The 19,070-nt window shown below is 42.1% G+C and overlaps 1 protein-coding gene across 1 annotated transcript in view; it reads right to left on the bottom strand.

Annotated features, from left to right (window-relative positions):
* Positions 1-8,106, bottom strand: part of LOC117239853 (protein madd-4-like) — a 258,313-nt gene extending 250,207 nt beyond the window's left edge. The window contains exon 1 of the mRNA XM_033505680.1: positions 7,441-8,106. Within this exon, the coding sequence (XP_033361571.1) occupies positions 7,441-7,464 (24 nt within the window). The 5' untranslated portion in view covers positions 7,465-8,106. The remainder of the gene's footprint in view (positions 1-7,440) is intronic.
* Positions 8,107-19,070: the final 10,964 nt, after the last annotated feature.

The following is a 19,070-nucleotide window of genomic DNA, read 5'->3' as shown; positions in this document are numbered from 1 at the left end:
CGACTGGCAAACTGGTCGCAAGGAATCGAGGATACAATATACAGAATATCCCGATGGTACTGGCCCATTATCAGCTCCGAATGATGAAGGGAGCTTAGATACAAACGCTCTCTGGCTCGCTGGCCGTACTTGGGCCACGTCATCCGAAACGTCTTGTTCATATCGATTGCCGCTAGAGAATCCATAAAACGCGGGAGAGGCTATTACCGAGAAAAAGCATTGTGCTTCTTTGGCACGTAAACCGGTCACAAAGTTGGATACATCGATATGCTTCTTTTACTATTACGCCCATCCGCATCCATTGTGTGCGCGTTCGTGTCTCGATCCGTGAATTCTCCACTATAATCCCTTTGCGTGAAATTACACGCGATTCGATTTCGCAAGGTTCAGGTTGATTCTACAAGCAACGAATACCAAAACTTTAGGAAGCTGAAGAGAACATATCTAATCAGCTTTCTGATAGACGTCTCCTTCGTAAAGTTCTTACGAAAAGCCAAACTTTGGTCGACACGGTCGAACGTTCTCGTATACGAGATGAAAATTCAAGAAGGTGGTCCTTTCAACGCCGTGGTTCTTGAAATCACAGTTCGAGGACAAAGTATACAGACGGCGGTACCGAACGATTCAACACCCTACGAGGAACGTAGAAACGACGCGTAACGTAGCTAAAACCGATCGACCGTATCGCATCGTTATCGTCCACGTTGATTCGTAAATCATTCCGTAATCACGGAACCCGACTCAACGTTTTACCGATGTATATGTACAATACTATTACCGCTGTTCGATTGGCGTAGGAACACTGTAAAGCTCGCGTTGAGAGGAAAAGAGGCAGATAAGCTACCACCGCCGGTTAAACGTCGTCTCTTGCACACGCGTCACGCCGGTAATCCTTTTAGGCAGGCTGCCGTTTGCTTTTTAAAACATTTTCTGTACAGCGCCGGGGCTTAACAGCTTACTACTCGAGGGCAATCTGTAAAGTGGCTGCTAGGACCGGCCGAGCCGCTCCTCGACCCATTAACGGCCCACTTACCGCCGAATAAAGACTGATCGAAGGGACGAAACGGTTCGCGCGACGATCGTTCCTCCGCCTCCACGACCACGGTAACGAGCATATTTTTTATCGCCAACGCTGCCTCGGGATCCTTTGACGCCTTCAATTTGTATTTGCACAAGGGAAAGAACGAGCAGCTCCGATAAGATCGAACAGAAGAACAAGGTCAGCCCGATATCGATGTATCGATGCGTTCGATTCCGGCTAACGACACGACGTCCAGTCGTTCTCTAGTTTCGCGAAAAAATACTCCAGAATTTAGGAACGTAGGTGTCGGATCTACACGATAATTCCACGGCTCCGTAATGATGGTCGTATATTTTAATGTCACTTTGTAATTACAAAAGAATATTGTGATATAAAATAGTTAGAAACGGAAGAAAGTTAAGTTCAGTTTAATATCTTCGATATTTTAATATTACAACAACCATTTAAATAATGAAGAGGCAAGATACACGTGTACATTGAAATACGATATACGTACAATATTCATAGATTTAAAGGGTGAAACAAATCTCTTTTTGTATTCCATTAATTTTTGACTTACCGAAAAATACGAATTTGCATAAATATTCACAGTGTAGTGATAATGCGCGTATAAATCATTGATCGGTCTTGCCCTACTTTTTCTACAGAACCTGAGAAATACAAAACCATCGTTGAACTATTACGAATCCTAAATGGATAGGATCAAAAGGCTTTTTATCCAAACGATTGATCCAATAGAGTGGAAAAATCGAAACTTCAAGAATCTAATCACGATGAATAATATTCTTCGTTTTCAAATTTTTTCGTTCACCTCATCGAGAAAGCTTCTCGTTGAGATCGTGAATATTCGATCGTGATAGACAGACGTACTGATTATCGTGGTAATCGTACGAGAAAATTACCTGTGGGTATCGAGAAAATTTAATCAAAGGACTCGATCGACTAGGACACGAGACCGGAATACATTCGGTGTTGGCCACGCAAACGAGATGGAGAAGAGACAGGCCTGGTCCGAGGAGACTTCTCGTAGAAATTCTCGCAGCCATTAGCGATCTCTCGGCGCACAAGTCGCTCGCAGAGACACGTCTATAGAATGTTTCCTTATGCCTCGCGAGCGACTACAGAGGCTGCAGGAGATGCTCGGCGAGATTTCCCATGGGCGACCGTGTAACTAGAAACTGGCGAACAAGTCACTAGGTAGGCCTTTGACGTGCGCTCACTTTGCACAGCTGTCGCTTGTATCGTCGATAATCCCGATTTCAATTGTCAGAAACAACTCGTTAATTAGAAACCGCCAATCAGCTTTCCACGAAATATGGTTATTCCTGGCTTGAACGACCGGCACCGTGTAATTTCCCAGATTGTGCTGCAAATGGACGACGGCATTCGCCAACTTTCATTTGGTCATACGTTTTCGTTTTAAATAATTTAATTGGCTATCTAAAATCTTTATCCAGGTACAGTGAGGTATATAAAATACGTATTTTGCTTGTAATAACGAAACGTTTTATGTTCCGATAAATTCTGAATAAATGAAAAGAATTTGGATCGTTTGAATAATATACGAATTTTAAATTCACCGTGACAAGAGTTGGTGTAAGCACAATGCCCATAATTTGATCGATGGAGATAATAATAGTACAAGTAGAAGTCACGAATCACAAATTACCAGTGTTAATAACTTTGTATAAATTAGGTTGGTAATAAATCCAACGAGGCCTCACAAATTACAAATCGCGTTTACTGTGAACAACGATTTTATTCAAATCGTATCTTTTGAATTAGTCAACGTATTAACAGGAATATTTAATGACGCGTTGAATATGCTTCGATTATCATCCCTACGTTATTTGTTTAATCTTATTCAAATGACTTCGTCGTTAAAGTACAAATAATGGAAAAATTTGGAGCCGACGCAAACGAAGAGAATTCGAATCATTTGAAAACTTGACAAGTTTCGAACGAAACAAAGATTGCTGCATAATGGCAGCAGTTCGATCGACGCAAGCGATACTAGCGAGGAACACAAGCGCGCTGCGTTTCTCGATTCTCCGCCACGAATATCTGATATCGGACGGTAATATCGCCGATGCTTATCGACCAACCTCTAATTACATACCACGTTTCAAATGACGTTTCGATAGGTAAGAGACAACAGGTTGCGGATAGAGAAAGAGACAAAGTTCTCGGCTACCAGCTCCGTTCGTTTGTAATTCCGCTCATGGAGTTGAACGTTCCAACTCGTTAGAAAACGAACGTGGCCAAATTTGTCGGAGTTCCGGGGACAAAGCGCGAGATCGTCGCTGGCCGACAACGTTCTGCCAAAAGCCGATGTACATCACCTGGCCAACAAGCTGCATTACAGACCGCGACAAACTGTCTCAAAACTGTCAGAGAAACTGGCACATTCTGTTCGGTCGATCGTACCGTTGTTGCGGTTTGCATCGAAGTTTACAAACTCTTTTCGAGATTACGTAATTCGACTGCTATTCGCAAAATTTGCTTATCTGCATTTTAATAAGGAGTAAAATATTTGTACGAAAGGTAGAAATCACGTATGAACGTAAGTACTTAAATGATCTAAGGTAAGAATCTACGGTTACCGTGGTTCGTACCCAGGTTCGCAAACTTTTTTCGAAACAATTTATATAATTTCGCTATTCTTTATCTAGTTTACTTGTCGATCTGAGCGAAGATTAGGTTAAAAATATTTATGCGAACGACGACGATGACAAATAAATACAAACGTTTAAAGAAGTTAGTATCTTTAGAACGAATGGACGAATTTAGGATGAATTGTGAGAAAAAGAATTGAAAAAACAAGGCGAAATCTACGTAAATATAGTTGTTTGTTCCGCTGGTTCTCATTCCTGAATCACAGCAATACCCCCGATAAACTGAATCAGTATAACCGGTCCGCAAACATCGTTTCCCCGCTACCTCGTGAATCATTTCGGTCTCGTAAATAGCCGCAAGATGGTCACCTCCGCATTCCCAAAGAATAGTCGAATATTTCATGCAATACGAGAATAGCTCCGTTTTCTAGTGGAATATGGGTCAAATAAACGATGCTCTCGTGTAACTTCCATTCCTTTCTGTTTCTTTCTTTCTATCCTCTCAATTAATAGACCTATCGAAGAAACGTGCACGTATCGCGATATTCACTACACCATCTACCGTATAATTGTCGTCGATGCGCGTGGACGATAGACAAAAATAATTTCGCGTCAAGTATTAATGCGGTATACGAGAAATCGCGAACATTATCGCGAGCGAAAGCGAGCGTAGAGTGGCGTCGTCATTAACACGACAAACACTGGAAACTTTTTTCCATAACCTCGATTCGCCCTTCGACTTATCTGCTTTCGCGTTTCCATTATCTGTTCATCTCGTTCACACTCACGAACTTTTATTTGCCGGGTGTTTGCGGCCGGTTGGCTCGTGTTGATTTCAAAGCTATTGTCTGTGACGCCATCGTCCGAGCCCTTTCGACCAGGTACACACCAACGAAAGAGAGAGAGAGAGAGAAACAAAGTAGAAAGAAAGCGAGTAGCGAGAGAATAAACCTTGTAACGTTTCCTTACGGCGACCATGTCTACGAGGGTGGGCCACGCAAAATCAACCAAGCAATAAAGAAGACTTCTGTCAGCCTGTGTAGCCGACTCCTAAGCTTCTTTTAGCAGGAGGTGGGAAAATTCCACGACACGAGCAACAGAGATCTCGTCATTGTGCTTCGAGATTACGGTCTATTACCTTCTGCTCGTTCGACAAGGAAAACTCATGACAGGGTCGGATATTTTTCGAGGCGAGCAGGTACCGTCTTGGCGACACCTTGGTGGAAAGATTGAAGCGTTCGTGAAATATTCATGCAGTTTTAAAACAAGGGACCAGAACGGAAATACGATAAGCCTCGTCACGAGAGTTTACTATGCTCTGTCGTAGAAATGGAAATTGGACCGTGTCGAGTCGCGTCTTCGTGCTGCCGATTTTTGCATCGTTCCCAGCAGCAAAATCGTTGGACATCCTTACGGGTTAAAGTCAGAAAAAATGTAAATTTCAACGTTCACGTAGTGCATTACATGGAGCGCAATTTACAGGGTAAAGCCGGTAAGAAGAGTAAATGAAGAGAAATCGCCGCGTCAAAATTTCTTTATCTCGCCGCTTGTCTCGCGTCGTTTGCACGCTCGCATTTTCAGAGTTTTTCCTCTCCTGTGTTGCAAACAACCCCAGCGTCGTACTTGCGAACCATAACCGGGTGCAGGTCTTTGAAATATAATATCGTATAATATCGAACCGGCGAAACAACTCTTTAAGCGATCAAACGGAAGACAAAACGAAATCGATCATTTCCTTCTTAGTTTGCTCTCTAATTGCGAGTTCTTTTGAGATCATTTATCGAATAGTGGATAAATCTATCCGTTATTTGCAAAAATATTTATTATATTAAAATATTTTTATCGAACAATGTCAAATATTACGTATATAATTATTTAAATTCTCATTGCAGTTAACAATCCTGCCATATATTTGCATTCGCAATTCAAGTCGCATTTCGAACAGACACGATTCACGAAGATGCTAAATCCACAAAAGATCGCGTTAAAAATACGCATCTCGGGGGAAAAATCGATACGTTTGAAAGTTTCGATGTGTAAACGCGGGAATTCGAGCAGTTCTGTTCGAAAAATCAAAGTCATCGGTGAAACGGGGGTCCAAGGGACGGCCATATGTCAGAATATCTGCACGTTTGCGAATTCTTTTCAGGGAGGCTCCTTTGAAACGGGGTAGGAGCTGCACAAGCTCTAGAACCACTCTCTCCCCTCTTTCACCCGTTCCGTCTTATTGTACGTGGAGGAGCTCCGCTCGTAAGTTCCGACCAAGTTTCTGCAGCAACAAACAGCAATGGCCCGAAATTCGTACAATACGATCCGAAAGGTATATAACTTTCTTCAGAAACTGAGGATGCAGTTACGACTAACTAGGAATCCGTTGATGCGAAATCCAACGCGCTCGTTGCTAACTTGTCGACATTAACGGAGGTATTAATTAGGACACAAGCGGCTTTCCTCGATATCACTGTGACGGTTTGAAAACACGTAATATTTGTTTAACGTGCATACTTTATATTGTAAATTTAATTTACACGAGGTTGCGTCGAATCTAAAAGCAAAATCAATAAAAATCTGTTTCGTGCGGAATATAAAGGGTAATATTGAAAAAAGGGCTTGATGTTGAGATTTATTAATTAATAAGATTGGTTTAAACTAGTTTGATCGTCAGTTTGATTCAAACCTTCGATTATTATCCTCTTGTCACGATTCCAAGTACGTATATGTTACTAGCGACCTAAATGTTACGGAACGAGGTTGGAAAGTTCGTGTCTCTGCGTGATTTTTAAATTCGTATTTCCCTATAACCTACATTTTGGTCCGAATGGCATTTTGACCGCAAATGTATCGCATACCTTGAAACTTTGCGACACTGAAATAGCATAGGAATATATGAAATTTCACGCATGCTTTCATCGGACTAATTAACGCTCGTTAAACGTTATTAATAGGATCAGAAATAGGGTGGTGACATCGGAGCTCTTTGTCGACTCGAATGAATTTTCCAAGTGGCCATTTAAAAGTTGATGAACAGAAGCGAAGAGGCGGACTGACCCGCCAGAGGTCTCAGGTGGCCGACGAAAAACTTGAATTCCATTCGTAAAACTTCCGGATGGAACCCTTAAGCCTCGAAAGGTCTCGAAATGGACATTGTGCGGGTCGCGTGCACCGACTGACCTCGTTCCCCCTCGAGTCGAGAGAGAGTCACGTGGCCACTTCGTTAATTTCGCCGTTCTCGGACCACGGGACGATAGAGAAAGAGAGAAAATAGCGATAGGCGAGGAGGCGAAAGGACCAGCTCGCCCATGGGACAAGACAGCGTTCGAAAAGCGCACGTCTTTTCAAGGCAAGAACCATCGGCGAGAGGAGGAGGAGGAGGAGGAGGAGGAGGAGGAAACATGCGCCATTCCGCCATTGGCAGATTAAAGCGACGTCGTTGGTCTTTGATCTTTGGCAAGAAGCAAGAAAAAGGCAAGACGAGCGTGAAACGGTGAGCTTTCGCGTGTTAAAGGGTAACAAACTCTCCGTAGAATGGAGACTCGCTTTCACTGTCAACTCGCGAGCAACGACGATCAAACAAAGAAGAAAGAAGAAAGAAGAAAGAAGAAGAAGAAGGAGGAGAAGAAGGAGGAGGAGGAAACGAAGAAGACGCATAGAAGAATCAAAAGGACCAGAGGCAAAAGAATCGAGAATAGAGCACACGCTCATGCCCTGGAACACTTCGATCGGACGTCTCTGCATTCGCCTGAATGACAATTTTTTATCAAAAAGGGTCTTTCAAAAACTCACGGGGATGAGGTAAGGCCTCTTCATGATCCTTCCGGTCGTCGATCGGCAAGCTTGTTCTTCGTCCGCTCTCTGACTTCTATCGAAGCTATTCCGTTTCTACGTGCTGCAAATTCTGCGCGTTCCGCGAGCTATCGTCAAAGATGTTCGACTTGCCACCGCGTAAAGGCTGCGCCCTCCAAGGAAGGGCGCATCGAGGAACCGGTCCAACCCTTCTTCAAGAACAGATCACGCCGCAGTGTCTCACTTTACATTTACATAGGTCACACTTATTTCTCACCCTTCCTCGCGGTGCGGTTTACACATCGCTACGAAAGACCAAGTGGCTTCGCGATACCACGTGACGGTCAATGCGTTCTTACGTTCTCGTAGCTGCGACTCTCGTTATTACGATTTCCGTGTTACGACGCGATCGCGAAAGCAAATTCGACCGTGACGAACAGACGCGAGAACTTTCACGAATTACGGAAACACGCGACGCTGCTCGGTAAATAAAAAAATAACCACGACCGACGAATCGACGTGCGAACTCGCCGTACTCGTGTGGCGTCGCGAGTGAATCACGTCGATCCCCGACGATCCACGAAGGGGATGTTACCGCACACGCACGTGCCTACGATTCTGGCCGATGTCGTCGGGCCGAAGTGCGCCGCACGAGTGTCGGCCTTAACGTCTCGAAAGCGCTTGACGTTGGCGCCCGTGCGGCTAGGGTGGGGGCCGGAGGGGTTCGCGGAGAAATACACTATGCCCTTCTCCCCTCCACGTCTAACCAACGCCAACTCCAACCCTCGTGCACCCCCACTGCGATCTTGTCGTTCTCTCTTTCTCCCAGTTTCTCTCGTTCCCTTTCTCGCCCCCTTGCGCGCTCACCAACTCTGCGTCCACCCACATCGCGTTGAGGCCGAGGTTGGAATAAAGTGCTGCCGTAGAGGTGGTTTGGCTAGTCCAGAACCAGAAGGGGTAAGAGCACAAGACAAAGACGATCTGATCGAAACGATGAACGGCTCGAGAGAGACAGGTTAATGTAAACCGCGAGGATCTTACGGACCGAACGTCGAATTTGTTTTATATCTATGTTCATCCATGGCATACGGTCTTCTTCGGGTATTTTTAAACGTATTCGATCACTACCTAGGGAAAATCAAATATGGTTATCTAACCTATGTAGGTAGTAGATATTTATCTATTTGGAAGATCTTTTCTAAGAAAGGTTTCGGAATGGGAACACATCAAAACATCTGTATCGTAAGATAGACGTTTTTGGGTAGTTTTAGCGAAGAAGTCATTTCTAAAGAGTACTTGATGATATGTACATCTCGCCGTGGAGAATTGTTACGCTTCTGTATTTACGGAAAAATTAGAATTACAGGCCAGTCGTTTTTTGCCAACCGTTGTTTACATCCGGCGAAAGAGTGAAAACACGAGGATAAACAAGTTGTACGGAATGCGGGGCTGGATACGTATTGACATTACCGACAGGTGGATAAGAAAAAGGGGCTGTAAATACCAGCGGAACGATCCGCGTGCGGTGTACGAACTAAGATTTTACATCTCAACGAATCTTCTGATTTACCAAAGGAAATATCTTTTGTGAAACGTCTCGAGGAAAGATGGATTCCAGGTGACGGAGATTGAGGTGGGCCCCGATGGAGATTTATCGACATTGAAAATCCACGCTGGCTGGGAAGGGATAAAAGGGAAGGGAAGGGAGGGGAAGGGTTGCAAAGCTTGGGTATTATTTGAAAGGTTGTCACAATCACGTCAAAAAATCGGTCAGCACGGAAATGATTACTGTCGTGTACACCGATGCGTTCGCAGCGTTGTTTGACGAACGTTAATCGAAACGTTGACCCCATTCATGTGTACGTACGCGTATATGCACGTTGAATCGAACGTCTATTTGTTCTGCGTGCACGTTGCGTACATGAGAAATGATGCGTGCGACCCGCAGCCACCGGCGCTCCACGGAAATAACCGTGCAAATTGTTAAACGTTTTTTGTTCCCTTTTTTTCTCCCGTTTTTTGGAAAATACACGGCGTAATGCGAAATTCCAATTGGAAACGCATCGAGTCATCTTCCCGGCGCGAGGTCGAACGGTTCGTCCTTTTTATATCCAGGTTAAACGTCAACGTATAGATTTAGCGAAGCTCATTCCGCGTTTCCGGGAAAATCATTCCTCGCTGTGGAATTCATTTGTCAAGGAACAGATAAAATAGATTGCTCGAAACAATAGAGGAAATAGATGCCTTGAAACGATTTTTATTCGCGTGTGATTGTTCCATATTTAGTTTCAATACGGATCGGGCAAATTGTCCCGTTGATGAATTTATGGACAAGTGAGGATATCGAATATAAATTTCTGATTCCGGGAAAATAAATATTTAGTAAAAACGCGGCTCGATTCAGTTCATAGTGATTTGTCCGTGTGATCTTCTTGCTGGGACTGTTCGAATCTGTTAATGCATCAATAGTAGATCGATCTAGTAAGACGTAAAGGTACATTCTGTCAAGGCGCACATACAAATTCGAAAATTGCAAAGAATTTCCTCTAAGAACAAAAGGTTACATCTTACGTTTCAAGTTGACACTTCTCTTTGGAACACTATAATTCGATTCTTCTAACGAGCAGAAAGCTACATCATCGTTCAAAATTGCAACTCCATTCCAGATGATCCATCCAGAGATGACAGGTATGTATTCTTTAGATCTAACAGAATTTTTACTGGGTCTCGTTCGATTAATCTCTCAATAAAAAAGGAAATGAATTCGCATTGTTCCCAATACAAAGACTTTGTTCTCGTTTTCCTATCGCAAAGTACCTACATATTAATTAAAAAAAAAAAAAAAAAAAAAAAGAAATAGAAAGAAAAGAGGGGAAATGAAAACTATTTCGATCGTATCGATATTCGGAACTGCATCGCGTCGATAACTATAACGCATGCTAGTTTCCGTAGGACGTGTGCTCGATACAAGACAAGGTCGCGCACGACACACCGGTAGACAAGATCCCGTATACCATTTCGGATAAGCTGTGTTCGGACGATCGCCATTTTAGATAAACGGTATCCGGATAAACTGGATCCCACGACATCTTAAATCGAATGTGCACTCTTCGTGTTTCACGTTCTTTCGTGACTTTCTCTTATTACCTGAGACATCGACGAAGAAAGGTCACGCAAAAACGGAAAGAAACGTGGAAAGTCGGTGTTTCTGCTAGCAATAGGGAAACATCTTTCTGTATCTCGAAACGTATAGGTGTAATCGGAACGATGGTAGAATTTAATCATCGTTTCGATACTTGATCCCTGTGTCGATGTAATCACATTAATTTATGGACAGCCTCGTAATAGCGCGATGATTATTTGATAGTATAACCAAACGATCAATCAATAAATCGTAATTAAATATTAACTTTTGATATATGTAATTAGCTGCATTCAGTTTCTGTACTATTTACGTTCGATCCGCCCCAACCAATCCAACGTTTATTAATACACGCGAATTATTCGTTACATTTACATTCAAGATCTGCCGGTGCAATTTATATTTTCGTTTGTAACGATTTATCATATTATCCTTTGGATATCCTTTTTTTTTATTATAATGCAGATGGAGCACGAAATATATAAAAAATTGATTGAGAATGTTATTAATTTTTGTATTAAATCGTTGAATCTAACACGATATAATATTTAAAAGAATAAAAAATAAATCGAATTTGAAACATCAGAACTCTCTCGCGCACAATGGATGTAAAATTATAAGAGACTCTGTCATCTATAACTTGTAACTCGTCACTGCGTCGATATCGTTAATTAATAATTGATTATCGCAACAATTGATCGTTGCAACAGAGCTCGGTATTTTATTTCTTATGTTTCGTTGCTAATATTCGTTATTCTTATATAAATCGTAGGGTAGAAAGATGATAGTATTCGAGTGGTATCGAAGTTTATCGATGAAAAGCATAAACTCTAACTGCCTTAAAGTCTTTGACATCCCCTAAGATACAAAGTCCCGGGCGTTTCCTTTAGGGGTGGATAAACGCTTGGTACGGTCTAAGAGCGTCACCAATCTCGTACAAAATCCTCTTTCTTTCTCCACCGTATTTATTTCGATGAATGACAGCGTGCATCTAGAAAGACGAGGAGGAGGAAGAATGAAAAAGGAAAGAATGAAATATGAATGCGCAACAACGAGAGAGAGAGAGAGAGAGAGAGAGAGCATATCGAACGGGGTAAAATTTTCGCGTTAAAATTGCTCCAAGTTTATTATTTCAGGTTAAAAAAGTTTTCTATTAATATCTGAAGTGAGCAAGGAAGAGGGAAAGCGGGATGGGAAATCAGAAACTTTCCAAGTAGCTCCAATTACCGAATAAAAATGAAAATCTCATTATACCGGTTCGCCGTTGGAAACGTTTAATATCAAAGTCAACGTGACTGCTTTTCCTTTTCCCAGCGAAAAAATTACCCTGTTCTAAGACCGATCTACGAAAGTACAATTATTGAAGTTTGCGTTGTGCTTTAAATCACACGGACGAAATCGTTCAACGAAAATGAGACAGAACCGCGGACTTTAATCGAACAACGATCTTCTTGTCACCTGATTGGTTCGGTCAACTCTTAACGTTGCAAATTTACCATATTGTAACTAAGAACGAACGTTTATGATATTTCAAAAAGTATATGTATTCGTTCTTAGTAGATTTTTAATTTGAAAACTAAGCTGCAACAATAAAAGTCGTTATAGTGAAACTGACGATAAACTTAAAGTGACTGCCAACAGCTTCCGGCAAAAGTTTAATTTGATAATACAGTTGAGGCAGAAAGTTTCTGAAAATAAAAGTTTGTGCCGTACAAAAATAATATGTTTCGCATCTTATAAAATACAACGTTGTAAAAGAAGAATGTAAGAAGAATTTTATTAATGTATAAGTTATACTGAGGAACAACTACACTCTGGACTGGAAACTTGTGCTAGCTGTATATGTACATTGTACGTATATAAATGTTGATATTTTTTGCTAGTAATTAATGTAATATAATATGATACAGGGTAATAATTTAAAATATGATTATGAAAAATAAATCGAAATACAAATACAAATACACTCTTCCATTTGGTAGCATAAGTGTAACATTTTCATAGTGAAACTTATCAGCTTGTAAGAGTTAAAATCCTGCGATTTTGCTTGGCAAACGTTAAGCTACTCGATAACCACTTTTTCTCTTGGAATGAATTCAAAGAATAAATGAGAAATCTCGTGCACGAACAATGTGACGAAATGCGAGACAAAACGAAATGGAAAAACACACAAGCGTGTCCGACGACGAAACGACGAAAAAAATAAGAAAGGAGGATAAAAAGAAGGACTATTTCTCGTGCAAATGATCCGATGCGCGGTTTCGCTCGCGGTGCGCGTCGGACGCAAATAAAAGAGTTCGCGCGCGCTCTAAGCGTGAAATCGATTTCTACGTGAGCCAGAGTTCGAACAAAGCAAATTCCACCTGCTTGACTGCCAACTCACCTGTAACCATGGCTGTTCGTTCTGTCCATTTAGCTTGGTTCTATCTCGTCTCGCGATGGACGAACAGTACACGCAGTCTCTGGTCTGTTTCATTCTCGCCAGGTGTACGAAATTCGCCCCAATCTGCTTTTGCTTCCTTTCTACTACGTGCAAATAGGTCGGACAAATAGGTTCGCGAGCATACGGTCGCGATAAAACTGTCGCTATCTAGAAACGAGCTTGTGAAAAAAAATTGTTGTAAAATGAGTGGGGATGGATTCTATGTAAAATTCATAAACGAGACGAAAACTTTGAAGCTCTAACAAGGATTTTGGATTTGATAGAGTGAAAAGACAGTTAGATCTTGTATTTCCGTAAGTGTCACGTGTACCAAACTTATTGTTTCCGATGAAGACTCGACCGACTTTCTGACGAGTCACAATTGCAAATACGCAAGTTTCTAAGCTGCTTCTGTTGCAGCTTTATGAGCGTTGCTTCTCGATTGCTTCTCGAACACTATATCCCGCTTTTCTGTTATCTCTTTGGGAATCAAAGCGAAATATACCTACAACGTGTCGCAAGATACGTGGGGAATGTTTACATAGTCGATCCTAGAGATCGACGAAAACGATGAAAGAATTTCATTAAGAATTTCAAGTACAAAAGTATTCGTGTTTGAGGTTTCATGTTTTTCGAATCATAATCAATGTCAGTTTACACTAGACTGGATTAGAATATATCATCCGATGAACTTCTCCCTCTATCTCGCTCGTACTTAATATTTTCGTATGAAAATTATGCACATACTATGCATATGTATAAAGATAATTTCTATCTTAAACATCTTTCTGGATAAACTAACGCATCCCTAGCCGCGCTAAACGCTCGATCAATAAATTAAATGCGGGGAACGAGAGTCGTTCCGCTTGGCTGGAAGTCGATCGAAGAAATTCAACGTAATCTGCAATTCTGGCGTCACGAGCGCGATATTCGCCACCGTTCAAAATGCCATCATCGGCCGGCCGATAGACGAGAAAATTGCCGCTGTGTTACGCCGGAATATAAGGTTTTGCCAGGCATCAATAATAAAAGACGTTGCGCGTCTTCGCCGTCGTATTTCCGTCGTCGCGGAAAAATCCATCGACGATTCTTTTTTACCCTTTCCCCTATTTCGTCGTCTGTCGGCGACGAAATCGTCGCAGGCAAGAATTGATTGTCCTCGGCCGGAGGAAATTGATGTTGTCAAGAAAACGGAGGACGCGGAAAGGTTGGCGATTCGCGATTCGCGTACGTCGTTGCCGCCATCCTCGTCGTCTCTTCGGTTGACTTCTGCCACGTGGAGATCCCGCGGCACGCGAATTTCCTGACAAATTGCGCCGCCGAATCCGTGATTTTAAAATTCAGCTGTTCGCGCACGTGCACCGCATAAGCGCTGGCATTATACGCGAGGACAACACGCTCGCTTTCCGAAACGTTGGTCTTGGACGCCTGTAGGCGCGCGTGTCACGTTTTCGTACGTGAGAGTCGCGGTGTGTGTCGCACCAGGCTGTAGATATAAGGAGATGAGGTCTATTGTTCATTGTGCCTCGCTGGCAGAGCGCTCGAGCTTTCACGCGAACGGCCAGTTTGCTCGCGTAAGTGAATTTCCGCAGGTGATTTCGTTCGTTGCCGCGCGACAGCTATAAAGATACGGTCTGCTTCTGGCGAGGAACAGGCATACGCTACGCGTTTTTTCAGAATATGAGGAAGTCAAACCGTGCGTTTAACGCGTAATGAGCTTTCACGATTACGTGCTGCACACGGTGCTAGAGTTTCTTGTTTCGGCGCGATACATTCTGAGATACGGGGTATTCCGAGCGACAGTAGTCTGTCTATCGACGCAATTCGATCAGAAAATAGATATTTCTGTTATAACTTTAAAGTCAGCATCGAAGAACGCTTCTTTACCGTTAATTCTTTATCTCTTGCCTTGAAAAAATAAATTAAGAGTGAATAATTGGTAACCGTCTGTTTGTATAATTTAGCGCAGTTCGATTTGGTAATGCCCGAAACTTTGATGAAACGAATAATTTTACTCTCTTCTAGCCTTCTTTTGGGTTAGGATGGATAGATATTTCGTTAATCTTGCCGACTGTTGTCTTCAAAGAATTCGTATTCCTCGTACCAAAAAGAGAAAAACACTAGTGAATATTAAACGAAAAGTGGGTAAGAAAGCGGGAATAAAGCGGTTTCCAGAGCACATCACGGAAACGTCGGTGTTCCGGTTTGGCGCGCGTTTACCTTCCTCGAGGAAAATGGTGAAAACGATGACGCCGGAGTATAAGCGGCTACGCGAACACTAGAATTTTTCCCATCCACGGAAATGTGCTCCGTAACGAGGAAGACTCGAACTTTTTCCTTTTTTTACCTGATAGCAAAATCTTTATTTTATCCGTAGAATCAACCTGAAAATCTTCGTCACGATGGAAGAAGGAAAACGTTCTCTAACTAAAATGTAGAACGTTTGATAACATCGAACAATAAAATGGTAGCGATCTTTTAAATTCAACGTTGGAATGTTTATGCAAATTCATATTTTTACAGACGCTGATAAAGGAACAGGACCTAAATAAAAATACGACTTATCTTGTAAATGCCGCAATATTTTATCTTAAATATTTGATATATTTCTATATTAGCTTTTTTTTTGCATATTTACGCGTCACATCATAAACATCACGTACATCTTCTAGCGGCTGATAAAGTTGTATATCACAGCATGTAGATCGCACGCGGGATCATTCAAACTTAATTGCACGCTGACTTTATTTCATCTGTCGTAACTGTGAATTTCAGATGAGATCGACGACGAATTCGTACTTCTATGCTTTTGCAGGAAACATTCCTACGGGACGACCGGATATGCCGATAATCAAAGTCGTACAGTCGGCCACTATGACAGTTATAATCGAAGCTAAAGGCTCGCGTAACGAGTACGGGGTGGATGATAAAAAGCGACGAACCGCTGAATGCTGATACAATCGGCGGTAATTGAATTTCAATAGAAACTTTCCATCCGTTTCGCGATTCAAAGCTGGTTTTAATCGTTTAAGATGTACGTCGCTGTAGAGCCGCCGAATAACGAAACAGAAGACAAAGAATTGAAAGAAGTTGCGAAGGAGCAGAGAGAAGGAAGAAGGATAATACAAATACCGAGGTCGATTTACCGATTAATTTTCCGAGGTTAAAGACCTGATTGTTCTCAAAGTTCTCTCTTCGTTAGTAAAGTCGGTAATAAAGGACGTCATTTTTGCATTGAAAGCGTTTACTGTTGCCTCCGCTAGTCTTTCTGAAAGCCTGAGACCCACTTACGTGGCGAGACCCTTGAATTCGCTAATTAACGCGGCTGACTCACGATGTCATTCGTCAGGTATACACTCTTGTAAAGGTCACGTCCAGTAGTGTGAAACACTTGACCGATACTACAATATGTTCCGGCATTATTCTCGTGGCCTGTGCTCTTCCCTCGCCCTGTTTCCGGAATATTCTCTCGCGTTTCCAGCGAAGCTCGGTAGCGCACGGCTACAATCGTAAAGTATACAACGGTGCGCCAAGAAACTCGAGACATCGTCATATTTCTGGTTTCCGCCCGACTCCAGTGCTTAGGCGTTCACTTAATTCGTTCATGCTCTCCACCTAAGCTCTGATATCCTCTGAAAATCATCCATGCTGCACCTTTAGGTTGCCTCGACAGTGCAACTGCAACGAAACACTCGGTAAAATGCGTTACTCTAACGAATTACGGGATGAATGCTCTCCGTTTGAAAAAGATACCGATTCTCGTCGTTGAATTGCTTAAACGAGATCGAATAGGTGCCGTGACTCGTTAGGATATCAACTTGCATCTGTTTGAAATATAAACGCGCAAAAAGTACAGAAGTAGAGCAGTATTTCTACGTTTCTTTTAACGACTCCTGTTTGCTTTCTAGCGAAAATGTCAATAAACTACAGCAAATCTCCACCCTTTAGATATCTTTACGTTGAAATGTATGCGAAAGTTTCAAATATTAAAACTTCACGTGGTTGACATTTTGGTTGCTCGCACGACAGTTCAATCGTACTCGGAAAAATATGAATTCGCATAAAATAACAATCTACCAATTAATTATGGAGACAAACAGTTCTTGGCTTCTTCTCGCTTCAAATCGTATCTACGGTTCAACGAAAATCCTTCGATTTACGTTTCATCGTTTCCGTTGCAGATTCAAAGCCGAAACGGGACAACACTGTGCCAACACCCGAAAGAAAGTTGAGGAAGCACGACGACCACAGCACTGGCCAAGACTAATTCGAACTTTTCGCAGAAGTTCACGGTGACAAATTATACCCCAACGAAAATGGAGTGCCGCTTGAGATTCAACGAGGAATTTTATTACGTTACACCCATAAGTGCCGCCCACGCACGCGTTCGAGAATCGCTTGTTCGAAGAGCAGGAGACAGGTGTATATACAACAGGGGAGGATGAAAAATGAAAGCTTTAACAACGACACAGAAACGTCGTAACGTGCAAATGAATTTGCAGCAACGTAACAGCCAATAATGTCACGCGCAAACATCGTTACTTCGCGCTGCATTTGTCGTTACGCGACACTTTATGGAAGAGTGCAAACTGTTACACAAATATTTTCGCTTCCAATGAAAATTAATGTTTCCAGTTAACATTCCATCGTCCATCGAACGCAGAGTTTTCCCCACTCCATCCAATCGTTTATTTATTTTTTAAAGCGTAGAATTTTTCGGTTATTTGTAGGTATGAATATTGAATATAACGTAAACGATATATCATGGTATTCCGATCGAAAATTCTTTTTTCAGATAAATTCTTTTGTTCGATCGAATCGTTCGTTCGTTCCCATTTTGAAGAAGTTTGCAATTGTTCCAAGGGCAAACTCGACTCTAACGCAAAATAACGTCCGATAAGCCTGTTACAGGAATTTCATCCGAAACCGGAAGGTAGTTTGGAAGTTAAATTAATTTTACTATAAATATGCAAATTCCGCGATGTTGTATGACACAGTTGGTTGGCAAAGTGTCAAGTAATTTGTCAGAAACTTTTGCCAAGTATCACCGGCATTGTTTGTTACGTTAATTATACAGCTTGTAACGTTCAAGCGTACGCGTTTCTTTGCGTTTCCACGAAGTATGCAGAAAGTCAAGGCAATTTTATTATCAAAGACTTCTCGGTGAAGATATTTAATCTATGGAAAAATGAAGTCAGTTAACCGGTCCCCCTTTCTTTCAACCGTAATCCGCTCCTTCGCAAACTTTACCAATAAAGATTTACGAAGATTTATAAAGGTCTCTTTAATTTACGAAGAATAGAAATTCAAGTCGAGAAACTCAAAAAAAAAAAAAAAAAATAATAATAATCTCAAGACGCGTACATCTTGGAACAAACGCTATTTCCACGAAACGCCGACGGAAGTCAAGACACGAAGCAATCACGGTGCTAGTTGAATCGAGTTTCGAACTGACAGTAACCATCGTCGTGTAATTCGACTTCCGTAAATGAGGTAAGGGTTACGTTATAACGGCAAACTGATAAATCGGCGTCTGATTGAATGCCTGGTTCAGCATCGCCGAATACGTGTCTCGTTTCGAAGCAATCATATTCGCATCGTTTTTACCGCGGCGTTGCGTCGTCGCGAACTTTTATACAGGTGCGAAGCTCTATACGATGAAAGTAGACATCGTTGATCTCTTTGCAGAAAATTCGTAGCACAGAGCGCATATAATGAGAAATAAGACTCCGGTATTCATTCTACGTTTAGTGAGACGTTGATTACAACTATTGGCGAATAATCAGTAATATAACTAAGAAATATACTAGTAAAATACCAAAGTCTAAGATGGACAACGGAACCATACTTTAAGGATAGAAGAGCGTGATCGTAAGGGATTGTCGAAACGGCGATCGCTCGCAGTGGCAAAATCACTTGGCCGTTTCGAAACGAAAACTGGCCATGCCGCAGAACAGTTTTCGGGTTAAAGATCTCGTTGGAACCGTGGCAAAAAGTCGTAGTGAGTGGTGGATCGATGCCACAGCAGCGACAGCGTGGCTCCAGCCAGCAGACGTCGTCGTCCTC

This window comes from Bombus vosnesenskii, unplaced genomic scaffold (assembly GCF_011952255.1).
Source record: "Bombus vosnesenskii isolate JDL3184/JDL3185 unplaced genomic scaffold, Bvos_JDL3184-5_v1.1 scf7180000014442, whole genome shotgun sequence".
NCBI classification, from domain to species: Eukaryota; Metazoa; Arthropoda; class Insecta; order Hymenoptera; family Apidae; genus Bombus; species Bombus vosnesenskii.
Note: the sequence above shows the minus strand (reverse complement) of the source record. Positions and strands in the feature narration are given on the sequence as shown.